The following is a 22,864-nucleotide window of genomic DNA, read 5'->3' on the forward strand; positions in this document are numbered from 1 at the left end:
GGTAATCCAAAAAATATATATTGCAAGGGGGTAAAGCTAGGGGTGTTCCCGGGCCGGTTTGGTTCAGTTTTGAGAGAATCGGATATCCAAACCGATTAAAATTAAATGGATTAGTTTGGATTGGATTTACAAATTTTTGCGATAAAGCCCAAATCGAACCGATCCGAGAAACAACAGATTGGTTTGGATTGGATTGATCGGGTAGATAAAAAAAATTAAAAAAATATTTTTAAAAAATAATTTATTTACAAAAATTAATTTTTCATAATATTATAAAAAATATAGTATTAATAGTGTTCAAATTTAAAAATAGTCAGGCAAAAAAAGATTAAATAGGCTGGCCTTATATGCATATATATTAGAAAAAAAAAAGACTAAATAAGTCTATAAGGCTTCTTAAGTAATATGGATTAACTGAAAACTATAATGAGAAGCAGACTTTTAAAAAGGTCAGGCAAAAAAAAATCTATAATAGACTATAGGCCAAATTTAAATCTTTTAAATTTATCGTAGGTTAGATTCAAACCTTCTAAAACCTAGCAGCAAGTTCGTTCATGGTTTGCTAGCTCAATTAGCAAGAAGTCTCATTGTTTTGTATGGCTTACGGTTTGTTGGTTTTTGTGGCTAATTAAAAATGAAGTTGTCTTCAATGGCAAGCAAAGGAATGTGGAGGAAATATTTGGTTTAGTCAAAACCATGTCTTGGGATTAGTTGGCTTTTACTTTGAAGGGGAGGGTTAACTTAGAGTGGGATATTTGGAATTCTGACCCATTGTATTACATTTCCTAACTTGTTTTGGTTGCTGGATCTTTCGTGATCTTGTGGCTTTTTTTTCTATTTGAGTTCAGCACCCCCTTGTGCTTCTTATTTAATCCATTTTGCTTATAACAAAAACATTGGAATTGATTTCTAGATTTAGTGACACCAAATCTAGAGAGAAACTTTACATTATTTTGCCCCTATTTAAATTTGGTCGTCAATTATAATTTCATTAGTTAAATAAACATGTTAAAAATGCTTAACAATTATTATCTTTAAAAATAATTATTTAATTCTATCTAGCATCGACACCTCTGAAAAAAGACGTATCAGTATCGGAAACTTACACCGACACTTGTAATTATGTTTAATTTATTATTTTTTCAAATTACTACTGATGTCGCCTTGTCAGTGTCAGGATCAAATTCGGAGTGTCTGTACTTCTTAATTATTTATATAATAACATGAAACATACATGTTTTCGACAAATTCAAACCATGTCAATCATTGACACATTTCAACATTTCATTTCATCACACTCAACATCCATACTAAAAAAAAACATAGTTTACCCCACAATCTAGTAACACAAATTGTGTGTAACCAACATTATTAAAAAAAAAAAATATCACCCAAAATAAAAACCTTAACAACATGAAACCTTGAACCATACACAAACATAGTAGAATGATGATCAATCAATGAGCACGCCTAGCGATAGTGAAACCATCACCAATTGAAGCAAGACAAATCTCAACACGAGTGTCACTTGCAATAGCTTCATTGAAAGCAAGTGCATCTAGTCTTATTTTTCTCTTGTGACCTAAAACATCTTCTTCAGGCAATGCAACAGTTCCACCCCAAAGAGTGTTATCATAGATGATTAATCCACCAATCTTAATTAGTTTAAGAAGCCTCTCATGATAATTCCAGTAATTGTGTTTGTCAGCATCCACAAAAGCAAAGTCAAAATTTCCATCATTTGAAGGCTGCAATAATATATAGATATAGCAACATAAAATCACTAGCCAATAGCATAATTTAGTACTAGCAATTATTTAGCAAAAAAAACTTATTATGAATGCTCACATTTTCTAAGAGTTTATCAAGAACCGGTAAAGCTTCAGACTCTATGTAATCAATCTTGTGTTCAACACCGGCCTTTTTAATGAACGGAAGCCCTACTTCATAAGCTTTTCGGTCTGGATCCACCGCTATAATCTACAATGGTAATACAACGTTAATACATGTAAATTGTTACCGTCTAACAAAATTCGAACTTAAGATTTTGAGAAAAACTGACTCTCGGAAATGAATACACAAACCTTTCCATCATCAGGAATGGAAAGTGCGGTGAGGAGAAGAGAGTATCCGGTAAAAACTCCGACTTCAATTGTCTTTTTAGCATTCAACAATTTAAGGAGTATGGCCATTAGTTGACCCGCATCAGGTGGAGTGCTCATGAAGCCCCTAATGAATTGAATGACAATGACATCACATTAAACAAACTAATTGCATCATTTATCAGAATATTAATGACGTTATGATGTCTCTGTAGCACTGACATCTCTTAAAAAAATATACCAGTGTTTGTGACAGTGTCATAGAAAACAAAATTATAATTTTTCTTATTTTTTTTCAATTTATTACAGGTATCGACATATCATATCAGTGTCATACATTACCATTCTATGCATCTTAAATAATAAACTAGAATTACTACATACATAGGGTAGCTTGCATTGGCATTCCTTATATCTTTGAGAGTTTCTGCTTCTCGTGGATAAACACTCGTTTCAAGTATATACTAACACAACAAAAACTTTGGGTTAGTTAAGCAAATAAGATTTAAAAATTAATAAAAATGAAGATAAGCTAAATTAGAAAAATATATGAAAATATATAGAATAAAGCAAACCTTGGTCAAATCCTCAGTCTGCAATATACTTAGGTTTTTATTTGCTGTCATGTTTTTCAGTTCTCTCAATTAATTTTTAAGACTTGCAAAACCTTCTGAGCTTCAACCAGTTTTATAGGATTTTTTTTTTTACATGTGGAGGTTGTGTTGTGTGTTGCACCCTCCATTCTTTCATCTCTTGAGTCTTGATTGAACAACTTCAACTTAATTTTTCACATGTACAAAGATTGTACTTCATGTTGGTTACTAGTAGTTTTCAATTCTCTTTCATCAATGACTCGTTTTCTTAGCTCATGCCATCAGATTTTGAGGTGCAATTAATTAATTCAACATAATAATAATTGTTTATCAATGTAGTTTTTTATATAATGGTGATTATTTTAGTAGGTTAATGAGGTAAATTACCCGTACGTGGGGTTTATTAAAGTATATATTTAAATTTTTAATAATTAATAAATGGTTGTTTTGATATTTACTTAACAAATAAATAAGTTTCAAAATATTATAATATAATTGTATTAAATATTATATTTTATGAAACAAATAAAAATTATTTAAAATGTGAGTTTATATAAATTTGGAGTGTAATTATGATACATATTTTGAAAATAATTAACTTTTTTGTCTATTATAAAATATTCAACACATTTAAACGATATATTAAATTTGACTATTTTCACAAATAAGAACTTGGAAAATATTTTACTTCTTAATGTAACTTTTTATATTTTTTATTAATTTATTTAAAATATAAATGAAAGTGTTATATTGTTTATAAGTAGTAAAACTCTTATTAATTTAAACTATATAAAATTTATGAACGTATACACTTAATATAATTTTGATGATTGGTGCGTAGTTTAGTGATTTAACTCTATAATTTTAAAGATACCGAATTTGTTTTTTTTTTTAAATTGTTAAAAGAGATGTTTTAGCAACTTTTTAAAATAAATAAAAGTTACAAAATTTTTAAGTGGTTTTTATAATATTAAATAAATTTTGAAAGTTACAAATATTAATATAGTATTGAAGAATCAATAAATTTCATTAACAAATTAAATTATAGAATGACATCAATTGATTAAATATTTGGTTATCTTATAAAATTAAAGTAAAATGTTTAAGTTATAACATCTATCTAAAAGGGAAAATAACAAAATTGAATATAATTTTAAAAAGTAATTGATAGTGATATAGGTAATAGTAAGGATATTAAGATTGTACTGTCAAAAAAAATAAATATTAAGATTGTAATATATTATGTTATTAGTATAAAAGAATATCTCCATTCATATTCAAATTTTGGAGATAAAATTTTTATGTATGCCTAATTATTTTTAATTTTTATATTAAAGGTGTACAAATTAAATAATGCTTTAAGAAAAATTATATCCATAAGACTTAAATAGTTTTGTGGTCCTTATAAGTTAGCGAGTTTTTGAATTTGGTTCTTGTGTCTATTTTTTTGTCTGAATTATTATATCCCATTATTATGTTGGCGTTAGTCCCTGGGGTTAGATTTCTGTTAATAAAAGTTGACTGGGCTAACGACGCTGATGTGAAAATGATTTATAAATTTTTGTGGTTAATACATTGAAAACCTGGTGAATGGGCCATAATAAAGAGGACGGAATCCAAAAGGGCACATTTTTGCATCAAGTTCATATCTTCTTCCTCGCTTCTTCCTCTCTTCTTACAGATTTCTTCATCGACGCAAATTCAATCATGGCAACATCATCTATAGGTAATTACTCTGAGTCTCAAATTGTAGTTTGTGGTTGCAATAAAGCAATGATGATGTTCATCTCAAATTCAACCGAAAACCCTAAAAGAAGATTATGGAAATGTTCAAATTTGGGATTAGGTTGTGAGTTATTCATATGGGATGATGAACTTTAACGCTACACATTAACTGAACCCAGAAAATCAATTGGATGCAATTTCTCAAAGGTAGATCATGAATTAGTATCATTAAAGAAATTGAAGCTAGAAAAAAAGAGAAGACGAAATTGAAGTTAGAAAACGAAAGGAAGAATGCCAAATTGCTCCAACTTTTGTTGACTCTTTCATGGTGTATGTTTCCTTGTTTACCAGAAATGGTAGTGAGATTCATGTTCATGGTGTTTGTAATGTTTTTCTGTTTTAGTCCCCAGGACTTATAATATTTTTGGTTATCGTCCCTATATGTTTGGAACAATTTTTTTCATCCCTATTTACTAATGATTTATTTGTATTACATATTTATTTGTTAATAGTTTGTTTGTAATTCATCCCTATATATCATGCCTTTACATATTAATGTAGAACATAAAGGCATATAAAATTGTCGCAAAATTCAACAAAGCCAAACTATACTTAAACCATAGTGATGAAGTTGCTGAAGTTTGTGCACGTGTAACAAGGCCAGTTTCAACAAGTTTTGGTTGAGGTTAAGTTGCCTCAAATGCTACTTCAAGATCTGCAGCAAGCATTTCAAACTCTGAGTCAACATCAGTTTGTGTTACATTTTGTTGAGATTCATTTCACTACAACACGCGTGAGCTTTAAAAGCGCTTTTTTTGGGCTTTAAAAGCGCTTAAAAGCGCTGTGAAAGCCAGCGCTGGCGTAGGTAACAAAAGCGCTTTTGAAAGCTCTCTGGTAGACCCCCCTTATAAGAGCGTTTTTCTGGAAAAAGCGCTCTGGTAGACCCCCCCTATAAGAGCGCTTTCCTGGAAAAAGCGCTCTCGTAGGGTGGCCTATGAGAGCGCTTTTTCTGGATAAGCGCTTTTGTAGGTGTCTATTATTTTTATAATTTTTTTATTATTTCTAAACCTGCACTTTTGGCAGCAATATTTCAGAACCTGTAATTTACTATTTTTTGGCAGTATTTTTTCATGAACCTATAATTTATCATTTCTAATCGATATATACCATTATAATCGATATCGATTATATACAAAAAAAGTATTATATTATATACCATTAATGTAAATCAAAATACATATATACATATTTCTAAACCAAAACAACTAAACCAATTCACATATTTCTAAACCAAAACAACTAAATGGGAAACAACTTCCGAGTTCTTATGCAACCAATGTACGCTTCCTGTATTATCTGGAGCTATGTTGTATTGATGCTTTAGTGGAGAACCAGTAGTCACCTGAGCTATGTTGTATTGTGTCACAGAATATGAATCAAGTAACTGTACCCCGAAGGATCCTGCCATAGAAGACTTCGGGGTACAATTACTTGATTCATATTCTGTGGAACATAATCGACAGGGGCACATTGTGTTCTATCCTTTACCAGTCCATCCACTGTTTGAAGCTCAACCTACAATAGAAAAACGTGATTATTACTAACTACATATAGAAAATCTTGAATCATGTAAAAGTTGATGAAACAGATATAGCAGAAAAGAAAATTAAACCTGCAAACGCTGCTCTGTAGCTCTGGTTGTGCCTCTTAGCACACCCAGTTCATGTTTCAGCACGTGAATTGCTTCACTTACATGGAGCCCTTGTAGGTCTATCATTCTCGCATGCCCTCTACCATTAACTTGCATCTTTGGACCAACTGGATTCCTGAAAAGTCATAGAGTTGTACAGTGCTGGAGAAGATTATAACTCCTACATCAACATCACACAAAATTCCAAGTTGCTTCGCCTTCTTCAACAAACTGTTTCTCCGCTTCGAAAACGTAACTTGCCTACTCATAGAATTATCAATCATCCTTATCACGATATTTCCTGTCCCCATTCAAATAAACCCTAACGAACCAGAAAAACACAGATCAAACGAATCAGAACTTCAATTTCATCACCAAAACCAAAAAGCACGAAAATCAAAAGTATAAACATGAAAAACGTAGATCCTGAAAAACTGTAATGAATATTGCAGTTTCATTGTTGCGGTTCAATACAGATATGAGAGAAGACGAATATGGAGGAAAATTGGATCAAGTTTCGGAGAGAGAAAGAAAATCTAGAGAGAGTGAGAGAGAGAGAAGCGCTTACTGGTTAAACCCTAACCTGAACAGAGAAGAGACGGTTGAAGGCTGGAGATGGAGTGAGGAAGGCGGCGGCGGAGTCGGTTGAAGGCTGGAGAGGGAGTGAGGACGGCGGCAGTGAGGGAGTCACGACGGAGAGGAGACGGTTGCTGGAGGGAGGGAGTTTGAAGACGGAGCAACGAAAGGAAGAAGAAGGTTCGCGTGTTTTGGATCTGAAACAAAACGCGTGTGTTTGTAAAATATAATTTTTTAAATGGGCTACCAGAGCGCTTTTCAAAAGCGCTTTAATAACACCCCCTACCAGAGCGCTTTTATCCCAAAAGCGCTTTCGTAGCACCCACCCTATAAGAGCGCTTTTAAAAGCGCTTTCGTAACCCCCTACCAGAGCGCTTTTTAAAAGCGCTCTCATACCCCCCCCCCCTACCAGAGCGCTTTTTGAAAGCGCTCTCATACCCCCCCTACCAGAGCGCTTTTTTTGCATCATTTTCCCTTGTTTATTAATTTTGTTTTTAGCGAACCATACGAGAGCGCTTTTGCTAAAAGCGCTTTAGTAGCTGCGCTGCTACAACTTAAATTTGGCGTAGTGTTTGTTGTAGTTTGAGCATCAGTAGGATGATTTTGCTCATGTGTTGAAGTTTGAGTATTAGTAGGCTGACTTTGATGATGTGTTGCAGTTTGAGTATCAGTAGGCTGACTTAGATCATGTGTTGCAGTTTGAGCATCTGTCTTCTTTGGCTTTCTCTGTACAAAAAAAATCAAAAAAATCACATAACACATCAATGTCATTAATAACATATGTAAAGTATAAACAACTTCAATACCTTTTCTTTTTTGAGCTTCACGTTTCCAGAATATACAAGAGTTAAGAAATCGTAAGTCAAGTTTGTGTAATTGTTTTGACAGAGTAACAACTCTTTAATTGTCAAGGTGCAATATTATGTTGTCTCTAAGATTCCTTAGCTCCTTTTTATAGAGGAACACAAAAGAGACGTTGAATAAGACTTCAAGCACAAATAATCTTTAAGAGAAGCATCATCAGAGACGTTGGAAAGCTTCCAGGTATGGTTAATTCTCTTGAGAGGCCATTCGAACATCCTTTGCTACAAGAGGAATTATCAGCTACAATTCTTCTATCATCTACAAATTTCTGCTAAGTATTTACGTAATCAGAAGAGGGAAATTGATCTTAGAGTCTGATAGCGACTTGTTAGGCTTTCCTTAGTTCTTGAGCTTTGACTGACTTTAAATTCTGATCCTTCAGAGTTCGAGTCTCAGCTTTTGATCCTTCAGAGTCTGGGTATTTATAGGTTAACTTGATCTTTAGATGTTGACCTAATCAGAGTGTGGGATCTTCAAGTTCTAATTTCATACGGTGACCTGATCAGAAGTTGATTCTTCAGAGCCTGATCTTTAGAATCTACATCTTTAGAGCTTCTCTTTAGATGTTCGGTCCAATATCAGAACTAACTTTAAATCAAAATTTAGTCTCTTTTCCTGCACACTTGAACATATGTTGATATACCCAATTGTTCTTTAAATACTTTGTTATCATCACAACCTAAGGGATATGGTATAAACCAATTTTGTTCCAACAAGGCATGACCCATAAGCCAATCGTCTGACAATGATCTTCGTACGGTGTGTAGCATATATCATATGCTATAGTGCGGTCGAGAAACACTCATAACGACTCGATCACCTAGCTCCCTCTGAACGGGACGAATGCGCAAGCATGTGCCAAATCCTCAGAGTAATCCTCATCATATGACCAACCGAAGATACATGGAAAGTGAGAGAGAAAACATGCCTGAAAATGGTTTAGATAAAATAATAGTAACGGTGTAGCACACGTGATACGAAATATTAGTGATAGTAAAAGTGCAAATATATTACTGTAAACAGCGTGCGGCTTATTGTAATCTCTCTAGTCTTCCAAAGACAAGCTTCACTTAACTTTGAGTATAGGTAAGTCAAACAAGTGGCCCCTAATTGTATTCATGAATCTGCTCGAAATCAAGGAGGTATCTAAGGGAAACCACATCAACATGATACACATTTTTGTCCATAAATATGGATGTGTCAATCAAATACATGAGGTATGACCTCAATGCACATGCTCTATGATGCAAAACATGTGCATCATCACCAACGACATCCATTGCCGCAACCAAGTGGTTTTTGTACAGCTCCTCTAGAAAGGAAAATCTAGCATGACACATTTTGGTGTCATCCATCTCATTTTAGGCATCACTTGGGTCAGTGATAAGTGCCAAAATGTCATTATTTTGAGCATATAATTGTGGCACTTATCGATTCTATTATTTCCATTTTTGTAATAAAAATCCCAACTTATGTGTAAATATTTGTATAATCGAGTTTTGATTCCTTTTATATACCGTTTGATAGTTTTTCCTTTGTTTTATAGGTATTGATGCATATCGGAGCCTCGAAGAATAAAGTGTCGAAGGCACGACTTCTATTATGCAGTTTTGGAGTAATAAAATGGAAATTCTCTAAAACCTCGCTAAGCCAAGCTGTAGCGCGCTAGGAGCTTCACAAATAGAGGCGCAGTGTTTTCCAAAGCACGCTTAGTGCTGTTAGCTCGCTAAGCGAGATTTCCTTTATTGTACTAGATATTTTAGGGAATAAGTGTAGCTCGCTTAGCCAAATTAGCTCGCTTAGTGAGCCTGCGCAGATTTTGTTTATATGTTCTTCATTTGTAACATTATAGGGTTATGGTTTTGGGAGTTTTTATGTCCAAACTCCATCAATTCCCTTCTTAGGTTAGGATTAGCTTAGAAAACAACATTGGGTCGTGCATTTGGATGATCGGAGGTGGATTTCTCATGAATTGGAGCTGACAGCCCGCGAGATGTTCGATTTATCTCTTCTCCTCTTTGTGCATTTCCCTTGTGTTGGGTTTTGTTTGTATATTTACTCGAATCTTATGTATATTTATCGCTAATGGTGTTGTATAAAATATGCTTTATAAATCGTTATTGTTATCTTCTCTAATCTTTTTGCATTTATGTTTAGGATTTGAGTTGCTTTACAGATAAACTTCGTGGATCCCGATTAGGGATGGATATTTCTTAGTTTCTAAACTCTATAGATAGATTTAGAGCTGACAATCACTTGTGAGTCAAAGCATAATGCTTCCATGTTCGAGTTACGCACGAGAGATCGCCGCTGCGATAATACAGATGTTCTCGCAGCTTTGTGTTAGAGATAACCTTGGTTGTGATTGGTCTCATAGATGCTTTAGAGATTAACGCTGATGGGAGAGGCACGTGATGGTAATGACGAGTACTATAGGTTAAGTGCAACTGAACGATAGGTTTAAGTTTGTGATGAGTGAGTATATTTAAATGCATGATAAATTATTTCTTCCCTAAGAATGTATTTATTTTTCCTGTTTATATCTTTTTACTTTTCGTTCATTTTAACCCGAGCTTGAAAACATAGAAACCGTTGAAAGACATTCTAACGACCATCTTTGTGGACACGATAAATTCCCGGAGTAATATTTTCAAATCTTTTGTTGCTAGTTGCTATACAAATTTAATAGTTAGCTCCCAAATAAGTCATTGTTATGTCCAATGCATCAGGTCTGTTGATTCTAGAGTGGTATTTTAATCTTCTCCTAATTGGAAGATGTAGTAGGGATACACATCATCTAGTCTGATGGATATCTCACCAATCGTAAGATAAAAAAATGGCGTCTATGAGTTTCATCTCACCATAAAAGCTTATAACATACCATGGTTAATAACAATATAATCAGTCGTGCATAAATTTTGCAGTCCAAATAGGTGCATGACATCATGTAAACATTGCTCCTCATGTTGTTGCAGCTTCACAATCTATCTATCATGGTTGATGCATTTTAATCATTACGGTACTGCAAAAAACTAGCATAATCTTTAAAAGTTCAAATATCATAACACATATGTTTCAAAGAATAAATACAGATATATTTTACCTCTCTATCCCACACGTGCTTAGCAGCATGGTTGGCATACAGAGGAAGTAGTGAAGTGTCATAAAGGTCGCCTTAAAAAACCTCAAGAATGACATCGACAATGGGTGCATCAACATGGTATGACGGGGCTTACAAGGCCTTAGCATGGGACACGTGCCTCCGGGAAGATGAAGTTGAAGACACTTGAACTCCAAAAGTGGACGCTTTTGCATCAAATGAATAGACACCAATCGTTGGTCACGAGGGTCGAATTCTCTCCTTGCGAACATATGCTTGTTGTGATACTCTACCGTGCCTCAATCGATCGGCTGCCACTAATTTTACCTATAATTAAACTAGATGACAAACATGCAAAATCAAACAAAGTAGACAAAATCAAACCCAAATGACAAACATGTAAAATCAAACAATGCAGACATAATACGAAAATGCATTTATTCAGACAAAATACAGAAGTGCACTTCCGTATTCACCTGAAACATAGAAATGACAGAAAGCGCATATATGCCTCATGTCCTATGCTTTAAATGCCAACACATGCCTCAATAAACTATATATTATGAGTGTAACTACAATCTAATGTACCTTAAACAACCTATTTAGTAATGCATGCTTCACAAATAAAAAAAGGAAATGAAAAAACTTACCAAATGTGAAAAATGGAAGCTCTTGGATTGAATGGACTTGAGTAATGATTGATAAAGCTATTCAATTAGGTGTAACATAGTAGAAAGTTTGAGAAATATTGAGAATGGTGGAAATGGAGTTTCTCACACACACCTCTTTTTTCGTTTGGAATAAGCTCGACTGGAAATGAGAAAGGGGGAGGTCTGAAGCGTTAATATCACTCAAATCTTGTTCAGAGGTACACTTATGTATTTTTTATGAAGATGTATCTTCGTAGTAATTTATGAGAAAATGAGGGTGCCTCACATACGAAGTGTTTTGGAACTTTGGTGTGTCGGGTAAGACATCTCTGTATTTGAGGGGCATTTTTATTTTTTCACTATGATGTGTGCGCACCACTAAGGATGCAATAAACAATCTTGTTTCACGTTTTGGAAAAGCAAGTTGAGCCCACAAAGCCCACCTTTATCTTCGCCCTACTTAAGTGACAACACTCATATGTTGATCGCAACTAGGTTTGAAAATAGGCTGGGCCGAGCTACGCTTTGCCAAGCCTGAGCCTGACCTGCTAAAACATTTAAAGCCTAAGTCTGACATGTGGTCTATCATAGACTTATTTTTAGGTTTGGACCTAGCCTTTTCGAATGCTTGTTTGGCCTATTAGCCTACATAAAAGCCTATTTTATTTGAACATTTATAAACAAGCGATATAACTAATATTTAAATAGACTAGCAAATTAAAAGATCAACGAGACTAAATGCTTATTTGCATTGGTTTATTCAAATTTACCTATTAATATAAGTTTTTTGATATTATTTGTTTGAGAGAATTTATGAAAATAACTTATGATATTGTTCATAAGATTTTTTTCAGTTTATTTTCATAAGTTTTTCAAAGTAACTAAGTTTGATTTTTGTATTTTAATTCAAAGTACAAATACAATATAATAATTATAATAAAACTATTCATATTTATTTAAATAGGTCGGTCTGATAGGCTTAAAGGTTTTTTATAGCTTGTGACCTAGCCTTTTTAACTAAGGTCATATTTGGTAAAATTAACGGTTAGTTGATAAGTGAACTTATGGCTTATAGATTTATTATTAAAAAAAACTTATGGCTTATAGCTTATGGTTGATGGCTGGGAGCTTATAACTTATAATTGATGGCTGCTGATTAATAGTTGATAAGTTAATTGAAGTGTTTGACAAAATTAGCTGGTAAATGTAAAATGACATAAAAGACATTTAATACATAATTATTTTATTTTAAATTAAATTATAAAGGGAAAAAGTGAATTTTAGTTAAAATATTAAGGGTAAAAGTGAAAGAAAAATTGATAAGATATAATCTAAAATATTATTTAAAATAGTAACTGAAAAATAAGTTATAAATTAATAAAACAAACTATAAGCTCGCGAAGAAAAGACAGTTACTAAAGAGGTCTTTTTATTATATGAGCTTATAAACTATAAACTCAAATATATGTCTTGCCAAACATAGCCGAAATAGGCTTGTAAAAAAGTCTAGACCTATTTATTTATAAAAAAAAATTTAATTTGCCCTGAACATGTGTAAACTAGTTCGTTAAGCCCTAATCGCAACCCCCACCAAAATTTGTAACCATTCTTAAACATAAAGGCAGGTAGCCCATAAATTTGGAGAATTCAACTTGGCACCCCCCAAATTAGCCATGGCACCCCCAAAAATGCATGAAAAGACCAAATAGTCCATCCAAAATCATTTACCACATTTTTCGAAATCAGCAGAGAGCATCGGATTTTTCAAATTCCTGGGAGATACCGGAAATTTGAGGAGCTTACCGGAAATTTCGCGAATACAAGTAAATTTCAGGTATTTTTATGAAATTTCCGGTACTTTTTACCAGAAATTGTGAAATTTCCGGTATTTTGTACAGGGAATTTCAAAATTTACGGTATTTTGAATCAGAAATTTCAAAATTTCCGGTACATTTATAAATTTTTAAAAATACCGTAAATTTTGAAATTTCCGGTATTTTGTCCAATACCGGAAATTTTGAAATATTTGAAATTTTCGGTATTTTTTATTTTTTTAAAAAAATTCTATTTTCCATATATTTTAAATTTTTTTAGTGAGGACTAGAGGCAGAGATAGTACTGTTGTGGGTCGGACTATGGATAGAGTCGAGGCTCGTGCTCGGGCTAATGCTGATGAGACTGGTACGTCATTCTTACGTGCTAGACGCGTTGCTCCGACCAGTTCAAACCGGAACCAGAGGGCTGAGCAGGCGCAGGCGGGTAGGGGGTTCCGTGCACCTCGGCACCGGGGTGGTAAAGCTTCCACTGCTGTGGACGGGCAGGTGCAGCAGGATGAGGTTGTAGAGGTTGTGTCGAGGAAGTGGCGAGGATCGTTCGGGAGTTCCGTTTGTTGGACTTTGCTGGATTCTCCCTGACGATACTGGACGCCCCTCTATTATCAGCTTTTGTAAAGAGATGGCACCCGGAGACATCATCCTTCCATCTTCCATTCGGGGAGATGACAGTGACTCTGGATGATGTGCATGCCCTGTTTCACCTTCTGATAGCTGGTACATTTTTTACACCAATTCATAGGGACCAGACGACGGCGGTGCAGATGGTGAGGAATGCGTAAAAGGTTGATGAGTCGGCTGTGCTCAAGGAGTTTGGTGACACTCGGGGCTTTCACCTCAGGATGTTTTGGCTGAGAAAGGTTTATCAACAACTTGTCGATGCAGAGAGGTACGAGGCTGCCGTTAGGGCGTACATGCTACATCTAGTGGCATGTACTCTCTTTGCGGACAAGTCTGCATATTATATAGATGTTCGCTATCTTACTCTCTTCAGCGACCTTGATACCCTGTGTTGGGCTTGGGGAGTGGTTGCTCTTATAATGTTATACACAGCGCTTAATGCTGCTTCTCGTCTTGACACCAGAGATCTTACTGGTTATTTGAGCTTACTACCGGTATATATTCTTACATGGTTTTTTGTTTTATTATATTTTACCGGAAACTTGATTATTTTTATTTATGCAGTGTTGGATCTAAGAGCACTTCCCTCACATCTGTGAGCGGAGGACCCACCGTTGTGCGGCTGTTGACCCTTGTGCGATGTGGTGGAAGGTCAGACAGACCCTTCCAGGAGAGGCACCCTTGATAGAGTACAGGCGGAGGCTGGATGCTCTGAAGCTGGATGATGTCATCTGGACACCGTATACAGGTCACCGCATGCATCGTCCTTTTGATGTATCTTCTTTATATTCGGGGTATGTCAGATGGGAGAGCCATGTGGCTAGACACTTTCTTGAGAGGTTTCGGCGCCAGTTTGGTTATATACATGGCATCCCACAGCCGGTCCCAGAGGCTCTAACTGATGGCATTGGTCGCTGGTTTCAGAGTCACATCCTCATCTCCCCCCGTGAGATCATGGATACAGCCGTTGCGGTTCAGCAGTCTGGGCAGTGTCAGGATGGATACCTGGAGTGGTTCCTCAGAGTGTCACACCCTAAGGTCAGCCCCCCATCCGCCGCAACATTTGATGTTCCAGTGCCTTCAAATACCAGGGCTTCTTCACCACCACTACCACCACCTCCACCTCCACCTCCCGCTGGTGGCCAGGACAGCCGCCTGCAGTACATCGCAGTTCACTTGAATAGCCTCAAGGGTCTGGTGAACCCTGATGGTGAGGTCCACAGTATTTTAGCTAGGTTGGCAGATGTTGCTCGTGGAGGACCTATGTAGATTTATTTTGTTATCATTGTATTAATTGTATATTTGTATATTTTGTACGAACATCTTATGTGTGAACATCTTTTTTATTGCATAATCTTTTTGGCTAGTACATGTTTCGAGTAGATAACGAACATCAAATGACAAATAACAAACAAACATAGTTAACAAACATCAGATGACGAACAACAAACAAGCATAAACAGTACTCCGAAGACATGAAAACCTAGGCACTACCGGAAGACTCTGGACGAATCAGACACTTCATTATGTCGTCAAAATCTCAACCGTTTAAAAAAACAAAAAAATGAAACATACCGGAAATCCGGTATACCAGAAATTTAAAAATTCCGATATACCTGAAATTTCAAAATTCCGGTATACCGAAAATTTCAAATAAACTAAATTTCCGTTATGGTGTAGCGGAAATTCCAAATTAATTGAATTTCCGGTAATTTATACCCGAAATTTTGTTATGCATACCAAAAATTTACTTCGAAAATTCTGTTTCTCACAATTTTTAATCAGAGATAAAATTGAATTAAAAAAAATTGAGGAATGGCAGATTAAAAAAGAGAATGGCAAGTTAATTCCTCATAAATTTGGCTTAGCAAAACGCCTCCTCCAATTAACCCAAAACACCCACTAACAGATAAACTACTATCAGCACCCTCTTTTTTTATCTGGTAGACATGATTGAATTTCTTCCACCATCACACGGTCCATCCCATCAAACTTACACACCTTGCCACACTCCCTTACCCCCTACACAAGATTCTCCCACGCCATTACTATTTACTATTATAATTATCACTACTTAAATCCCTATTATTTTGGAATTCCACGTTATTCCCAGCCCATGATTTTGGATATTAAAGTAGAGCATAAAGGAGTTGTCGAAATCTCATTTTAGTTGACAAAAAATGTTATCTACAAAATAAGTTTAAATATAACAAAGATATAAAAAAAATTAAAATAATATTAAATTTCTGTTTGGTAAAAATAATGGTTGACTGATAAGCTAGTTGATAGCTTATAGCTTATAGTTGATGGTTGATGACTGATAATTTATAGCTTATGGCTGATAGTTGAGACTGATAACTGATAAGTTAATTGAAATATTTGATAAAATTAGCGGTTCAAGTAACTTATAAATGTAAAATGATATAAAAGATATTTAATATATAATTATTTAATTTGAAATTAAAATAAATTATAAAGAATAAAAATGAGTTTATACTAAATCAATTGTTAGTTGGTCCAGTGGTGATTGGCGCTAGACTTGGTAGGGATAACCATCTTCCTAATATAAATTAGTGATGAAAAGACCGTTATTAAACAGACTTAAATTATAAGACATAAACTAAAAATTATAATTCATCAAACAGAGCCTAATTATACTTACAAAGGCAAAACCATCTATTTTCGTAATTTTGTTCCTCTTATATAATTTTTTTTCCAACCATATCTCAGTTGTTATTTTCATATCTCATTGTAGTGTGAAACTGTTGTTTATTTATAAGGACACGATGCATCCAGGAAATTCAACTCTAATGTGACCTAAAGAGAGTATACTTTAAATCTTAATTAATGACAATTAAACATACTGTCGTTGAAATTGCTTTTTAAAGGGACATGATCGAGTGACATTGTAGCACAAACTTTCAACTACATATGGTCCATTAAAGTTCCTTTTTGTTTGAAAAATTAGAGATGCATTTAATATGCTGCGGTGCATCTTCAAATCTACGATTAATATTTAACACTCAGTATGAATGCTTTTTAAATAATTTTTTTAATAATTATTTAAATGTTAGAGTGTTAACTTTTTTTCAAGTGTTTCATCTGTGCAACAAAAAATCTTAACCACTATCTCAAAAACTTTAAAACATTGGTCATTTTTAGGGGTGAAAATAAGTTAGATCGATTAACAGAGACTTATGCATACATGACAAATAAACCAATCTCTGTCGGGCTCGACTGCCCCCGCCCTGAAATTAATGGGGAAAACTCGATTTAAACAGGGCGGATGCGGGTGCGGGGAAAATTTATTTTTTATTTACGGTGCAGGGGCGGAGGAGGGGGATGCTAGTACCCACCTCGCGCACACCCCACCCTGCCTCGCACTCGCCAACAAAATTTAATTTATTTATTTTATTTTTATTAATTTTATTACTCGATTACTTTTAGAATTATTATTATTTTTTTTGAAAATATCGTTTAAATAAAAATTGTTAAGTATTATAATTATTCTTAAAATAATTAATTGTTTAGTTATTATTAATTTTTCCTGTTATTGAATATATATATATATATATATATATATATATATATATATATATATATATATATATATATATATATATATATATATATATATATATATATATATATATATATATATATATATATATATATATATATATATATATATATATATATATATAATATAATTTATGCGGGTGGAGACAGGGCGGGTTCGGGGAAACCCGTTTCTTGTTGGGGGCGGGGAATAATTATTAACTCCGACCGTGTTTAGGGACGGAGGCGGGACTGAGTTCAGAAGGCGGGGGTTAGTCTGAGTGTGCTTAAACCCGCCTCCGCCCTCACCATGTTGCCATGCCTAGGCCTACAGTTTAGTCTTCACAAACTCAGGTCAGACCAGACTTATTTTTAAATAGAAATGACCTAGATTTTTTTATAAGCCTATTTAATTAAAAAGATTAGGTCACGTGTCATAAAAAAAGTCTTTAAAACATATCAGGCCGACCTATTTAAATAAATAAGAATAAATAATTTATTATTATATTTTATTTATACTTTAAAATAAAATACAAAAATAAATCTTAGTTATAGTGTAGAAATTACGAAGAGAAATTGAAAAAAGCTTATGAACAATGTCATTGATTGTTTTCATAAGTTCTCTTAAATAAATAGTATTGTAAAATTTATATTAATAGTAAAATTTGAATAAGTAAATGCAAATAAGCATTTATTATCGGTGATATTTTAATTTGTTAGTCTATTTAAATATTAATTGAATTAATTATTTATATTTGTTCAAATAAAATAGGCATTTATGTAGGTTAATAGGTCAAACAGACATTCGAAAAAATTAGACTTAAATCTAAAAATAAATTTATAATAGACTACATATCAAATTTAGATATTAAAATATTTAGGAGATCAGACTCAAGATAAAACTTAACTCACTATATTTCCACCCCTAATCATCTTCAACTTCTCATCTATTCCTAATTCTATTGCAAAATAGTAACTAATTAATACTAATTCTATTCAAATAGGTTATCAATCAAATATTTATTTCATATCTTATTTACACCAAAAACAATTCATATCCACATTTTTACTCCTAGTAGACGCTTTAAAGGATGATTTCAGAAAGCAAACTCATTGTCTTTATTTAGAGTGTCAGCTGTCCTAAAGTTATACTAGTTCATAGCCACATAAACTTCTGTCACAGTAGGTTGGTGGCCCTCTAAATTGATTTGGTGCGGTACATATGAATTAAAATTTGCATGTGGAGATACAATGGGGCCAACTACTGTGCAGTATTATAAGGGCATGGGATTTGTTGTGGACCTTTAGTGGATTCTATTCCATCACATTTTGTAGGTTTTCTGTGCAGCAAATCCCATTTTGCACCAGCTTTTGTGGAAGAATTAAACACCATTTACTTGGTTTACCCTACCAGGACCTTCCAGCAAATCTAATTATTTAAGGCTCTATTCGATAAAAATAGCGGTTGACTGATAAGTTAGCTGATAGCTGATAGTTTATGGCCGATGACTGATGACTAATAGCTTATAGCTTATAGCTGATGACCGATGACTTATAGCAGATAAGTTGATTGAAGTGTTTGGTAAAATTAGCGGTTCAACTAGCTGATTAATTAAAATGACATAAAGGACATTTAATATATAATTATTTTATTTTAAATTAAAATAAATTATAGAGGGTAAAAGTGGATTTTATTTAAAATAATAAGGGTAAAAATGATAAGCTATAAGCTATAAGCTAAAACGCTATTTAAAATAGCGTCTGAAAAATAAGCTATAAACTAGTAAAATAAGCTATAAGCTCGTAATGAAAAGACTGTTACCAAACAGGTCTTTTATTGTTATATGAGCTTATAAACTATAAGTTATAAGACATAAGCTCAAAAATTAAAATGCCAAACAGAGCCTTTTACTTTTATCATTTTGGTAATGAATTATCATTAGTTTGTTCAAAACTTAATTTATTTATATATAAAAAACTTGAATTTCTTCTTTGAGTAATGAATAATCATGACTCCATAGTCCATACTATTATCTGTCCAATCACAATTTATGACTCTGCCTTAGAAAGTTTGTTGTTTGAGTGGGAATACACTTAGCCGAAATAAAATTTGAAAGCCTTAATCATAATATGATGCAAAATTTCAACACCTAATTAACATAGTATCTCTTTATTAATTATTGTTGTAAAATTGAAAGGTTCAATAAATCAAATCAAAATAAATATTCTTTAGCAAAATCAACTTACAATGAAACAACAATTTAACTTGACAAAAAATACAATAACTTATTTATTAACTTTGATCAAATAATTTACTCTAAAAGAAAGAACATTTATGTATTCACCATACTTCTAAAAATTGTTACAAAAAATTAAAATGAGTTATAAAAAAATATTCACTTTAAATTTCTAAAAATAAATCTTATTTTCTGCTATAATATTTTTTAACCTCTCCAACTCTCTTTATATATGAATCACATAAACTCAATGTGTTTAAAAGTGTTTATGAGTCCCCTTAAATATTTCCAAGAATTTTCCAAATTCCAAGAACGCACTCTTAAAAATTTACCCCTGTCTCTCTAAGATTACTATTAGGATTCTCAAATTATTCTCTTTATCTTGAGCTCTGAAGTTTCGAAGATTGTTAAGACAATAATGATAGAGATGCATATTTATAATTGGTGAAACACAACGGATCTATAAAAAGTCCAAAATATAATACATTAACGAACATATCCACGAACCAAAACAACGAAGGTTGATACATGCGAACTGAGAAAATCAGACATGAGCTCTGACAAACTGAATGCCCGTCAGACTCAGACCCACTGTTGTACCACTGGTTCTGGCACCAGACTAAGTTTTGGTTTCTGCAATCTCAAAACATGTTTTTTTTTCTCTTCATCACGTATGATTTTAATGCATACTTCAACAATCTCCACCTTGACTTGAAACAGTGGTGATGCCAATTTACCTATCAACCACCTTGTCGATATCTACCAATTCAACATTTATTGAACAATTATTATCAAGATCAAGCATCGCTTGAACCTTGATCTTGCCACTTGCATCCACTTGCTTTCAACAATATTTGTCGACTTTAGTAGTCTAACAAAAATCTGACAAGTATGGTTCTTCAATCATCTTTGACTCCACCTGCTTTCAAATGCCTCCCCGAAGGTCATTATTTCTGAGTTTTACAACCCTTCAGCAACATTCAAATCATAACACCCAAGGTATGCATTATTGTCACTTAGAGATGGTGCAATCTTCATCCTTACCTTATAGCAAGTCAACTGATAATTAGAGACATATGTAATCATTCCGTCACTACTACTAGTATCCATAGCAGAAACCTCCACATTAAATTGAGTATTCTCTGCTGCAGTTTCCAAAAGTTTCATCCTTAGGTCTTTACTATTTTTCCTTTGATGTGACTCACTGCAATCAATACATCTGCAATTGATGAACTTCGATCCTCCTAGTTTCACTCCTAACAACTCATAATTCTTCCTACCTCTTGGATAACTATTGAAGTTACAACCTACAATTTTACCATCAAGTTGATTTGACTTAATTTGATCAATAAGCAAAGTTTTGACGACTTTCAAAATATAGTAGGTTACAGTCCTTAGGTCTTTACGTTGTGAGGAAGAAACTCATGATCAATGAACATTTTAAATTTGACTGTACCAGTACCATGAATCTTGTAAGTGTTATTGTCAAAAAGTTGAACTACTCCATCTCCCTACAACTTCAAAGTCTCAAATTATTTTTTTCAAGGATATATTTGATAAGAGCAGATCAAGTCCATGACACATCCCTCTCCAGTCTTCAAACTTAACACCACTAATGCGACAATACTCTCATAACAATCCTCATCAGAGGCACTAACTATTTGAACAAAATTTTTATTGTCCTCCTTCTCGGAACAATCCCTTTTGAAGTGACCAAGTTTCTGAGAAATAAAACATTTTAATTTTGTCTTGTCAAACCTCTTTTATTTGGACATCCTTTTGCGGTCACTTCCTCCTTTGAGGCACTCAAGCCTTCACCACTGTCGTCAATCTTCAAATCTTTCATCTTTGAAAATTCTTTGGATTTCATAGTCGTTTGCACTTTATTCAGATTTCATAGTCGTTTGCACTTTATTCATACTAATAGTATCTTTCTTATCACAAATAAGGACATCCTTAAAGTGATCAAAGGATATATGTAAAGACCTTAACAAGAGAACAATTTAATTTGGTTGAACAAGATTAAGAGAATAAGCATAATAATTTTTTTACCCAGTTTGATCAAATGATATACTCTAGGAGAGAGAGAGAGAGAGAGAGCAACTCTCTGATTTACTATACTTGCAAAGTTGCAAGAGTTGTTACAAAAGATGAGAAATGAGTTACAATAAAATATTCATCCAAATTCCTAATAACGAACCTTATATTTCTAACCTAATGTTTCTCAATTTATCAAACTATCTCTATATATGAATCACATATGCCCAAGGTATTTATAAGTGTTTCTTAATTCCCCTATAGATAACTCCAAGAGTTTCCAAATTCCAAGAACACACTCCTATAAATTTACTCTTCTCTCTCTAACACTACCACTAAGATTCTCAAACTATTCTTTTTGTCTTCACTTTTAAAGTTCAGAAGGTTGTTAAGAAAAAAATGATAAAGATACATATTTAGAACTACTAAAATCCAATGCATCCATAACAAGCCAAAAACATAATCCATTAACAAACTGATCCACGAGCCAAAACAAGAAAGCCCAATGCAGGCACACTGAGAACCCGAGCTTCAACAAACCAAACTGTTAGTAAGATCTAAAATCACCCAGTTAATTTCTATTTTCTGTAATTTCAAAATATATTTTATTTCTATTCATCACTCAAAATTTTAATTTGCATACTTCAACAATGATTTGAGATGAAGTTGAAAAAAAAAGGTAATTTTTTTTTACTAAATGTATCATTTATTTTTTTCTTATTAGTGTATAATGAGATGATTATTATTAATTAAAATATTAGAAACTACAAAATTATACAAATTAATTTGATATTCAAATATTCAAGATACATTGATGTTTATAAATTGTAATTGTTCTGTCTTTATGTTTCATTTTCTTTTTTATTTGTAACGTATTGAAAATTTTTATTTTAATGTATTTGATCAAACAAGCATTTATTAATTTATCTTTCACACACATTTAATTCTTCATAAATAAAAATTAAATTTTTTAATAGAAATTATTTAATTTAGGGTTAAATATGTTTTTGGTTCTTATAAATATCTCAATTTTGCCTTTTAGTCCCTATAAAAAATATAATGACTTTTAGTCTCTATAAAATTACTTTTGCACTCACTTTTGGTCCTTCTACAGAGACTAAAACTGAGTGCAAAAATAATTTTATAAGGATTAAATGTCAATTTTTTTTATAGGGACTAAAAATCATTTTGAGTAAATTTATAGGAACTAAAATATTTAACCTTTTAATTTATAATAGAAAAATGATACAATTATACATATGAATAAATTTGTGGGGCT

The 22,864-nt window shown here is 33.1% G+C and overlaps 1 protein-coding gene across 1 annotated transcript; it reads right to left on the reverse strand.

Moving 5' to 3' along the window:
- Positions 1-1,248: 1,248 nt before the first annotated feature.
- Positions 1,249-2,806, reverse strand: LOC131618201 (probable caffeoyl-CoA O-methyltransferase At4g26220). The gene is made up of 5 exons (XM_058889467.1): positions 2,678-2,806; positions 2,487-2,566; positions 2,085-2,229; positions 1,849-1,980; positions 1,249-1,748 (listed from the first exon to the last, which is right to left on the reverse strand). Exons 1-5 carry the CDS (start codon positions 2,726-2,728, stop codon positions 1,458-1,460), a joined length of 699 nt encoding a protein of 232 aa, XP_058745450.1. The 5' UTR covers positions 2,729-2,806; the 3' UTR covers positions 1,249-1,457.
- Between the last annotated feature and the right edge of the window lie 20,058 nt (positions 2,807-22,864).

Source organism: Vicia villosa, linkage group LG7, assembly GCF_029867415.1.
Source record: "Vicia villosa cultivar HV-30 ecotype Madison, WI linkage group LG7, Vvil1.0, whole genome shotgun sequence".
NCBI lineage: Eukaryota > Viridiplantae > Streptophyta > Magnoliopsida > Fabales > Fabaceae > Vicia > Vicia villosa.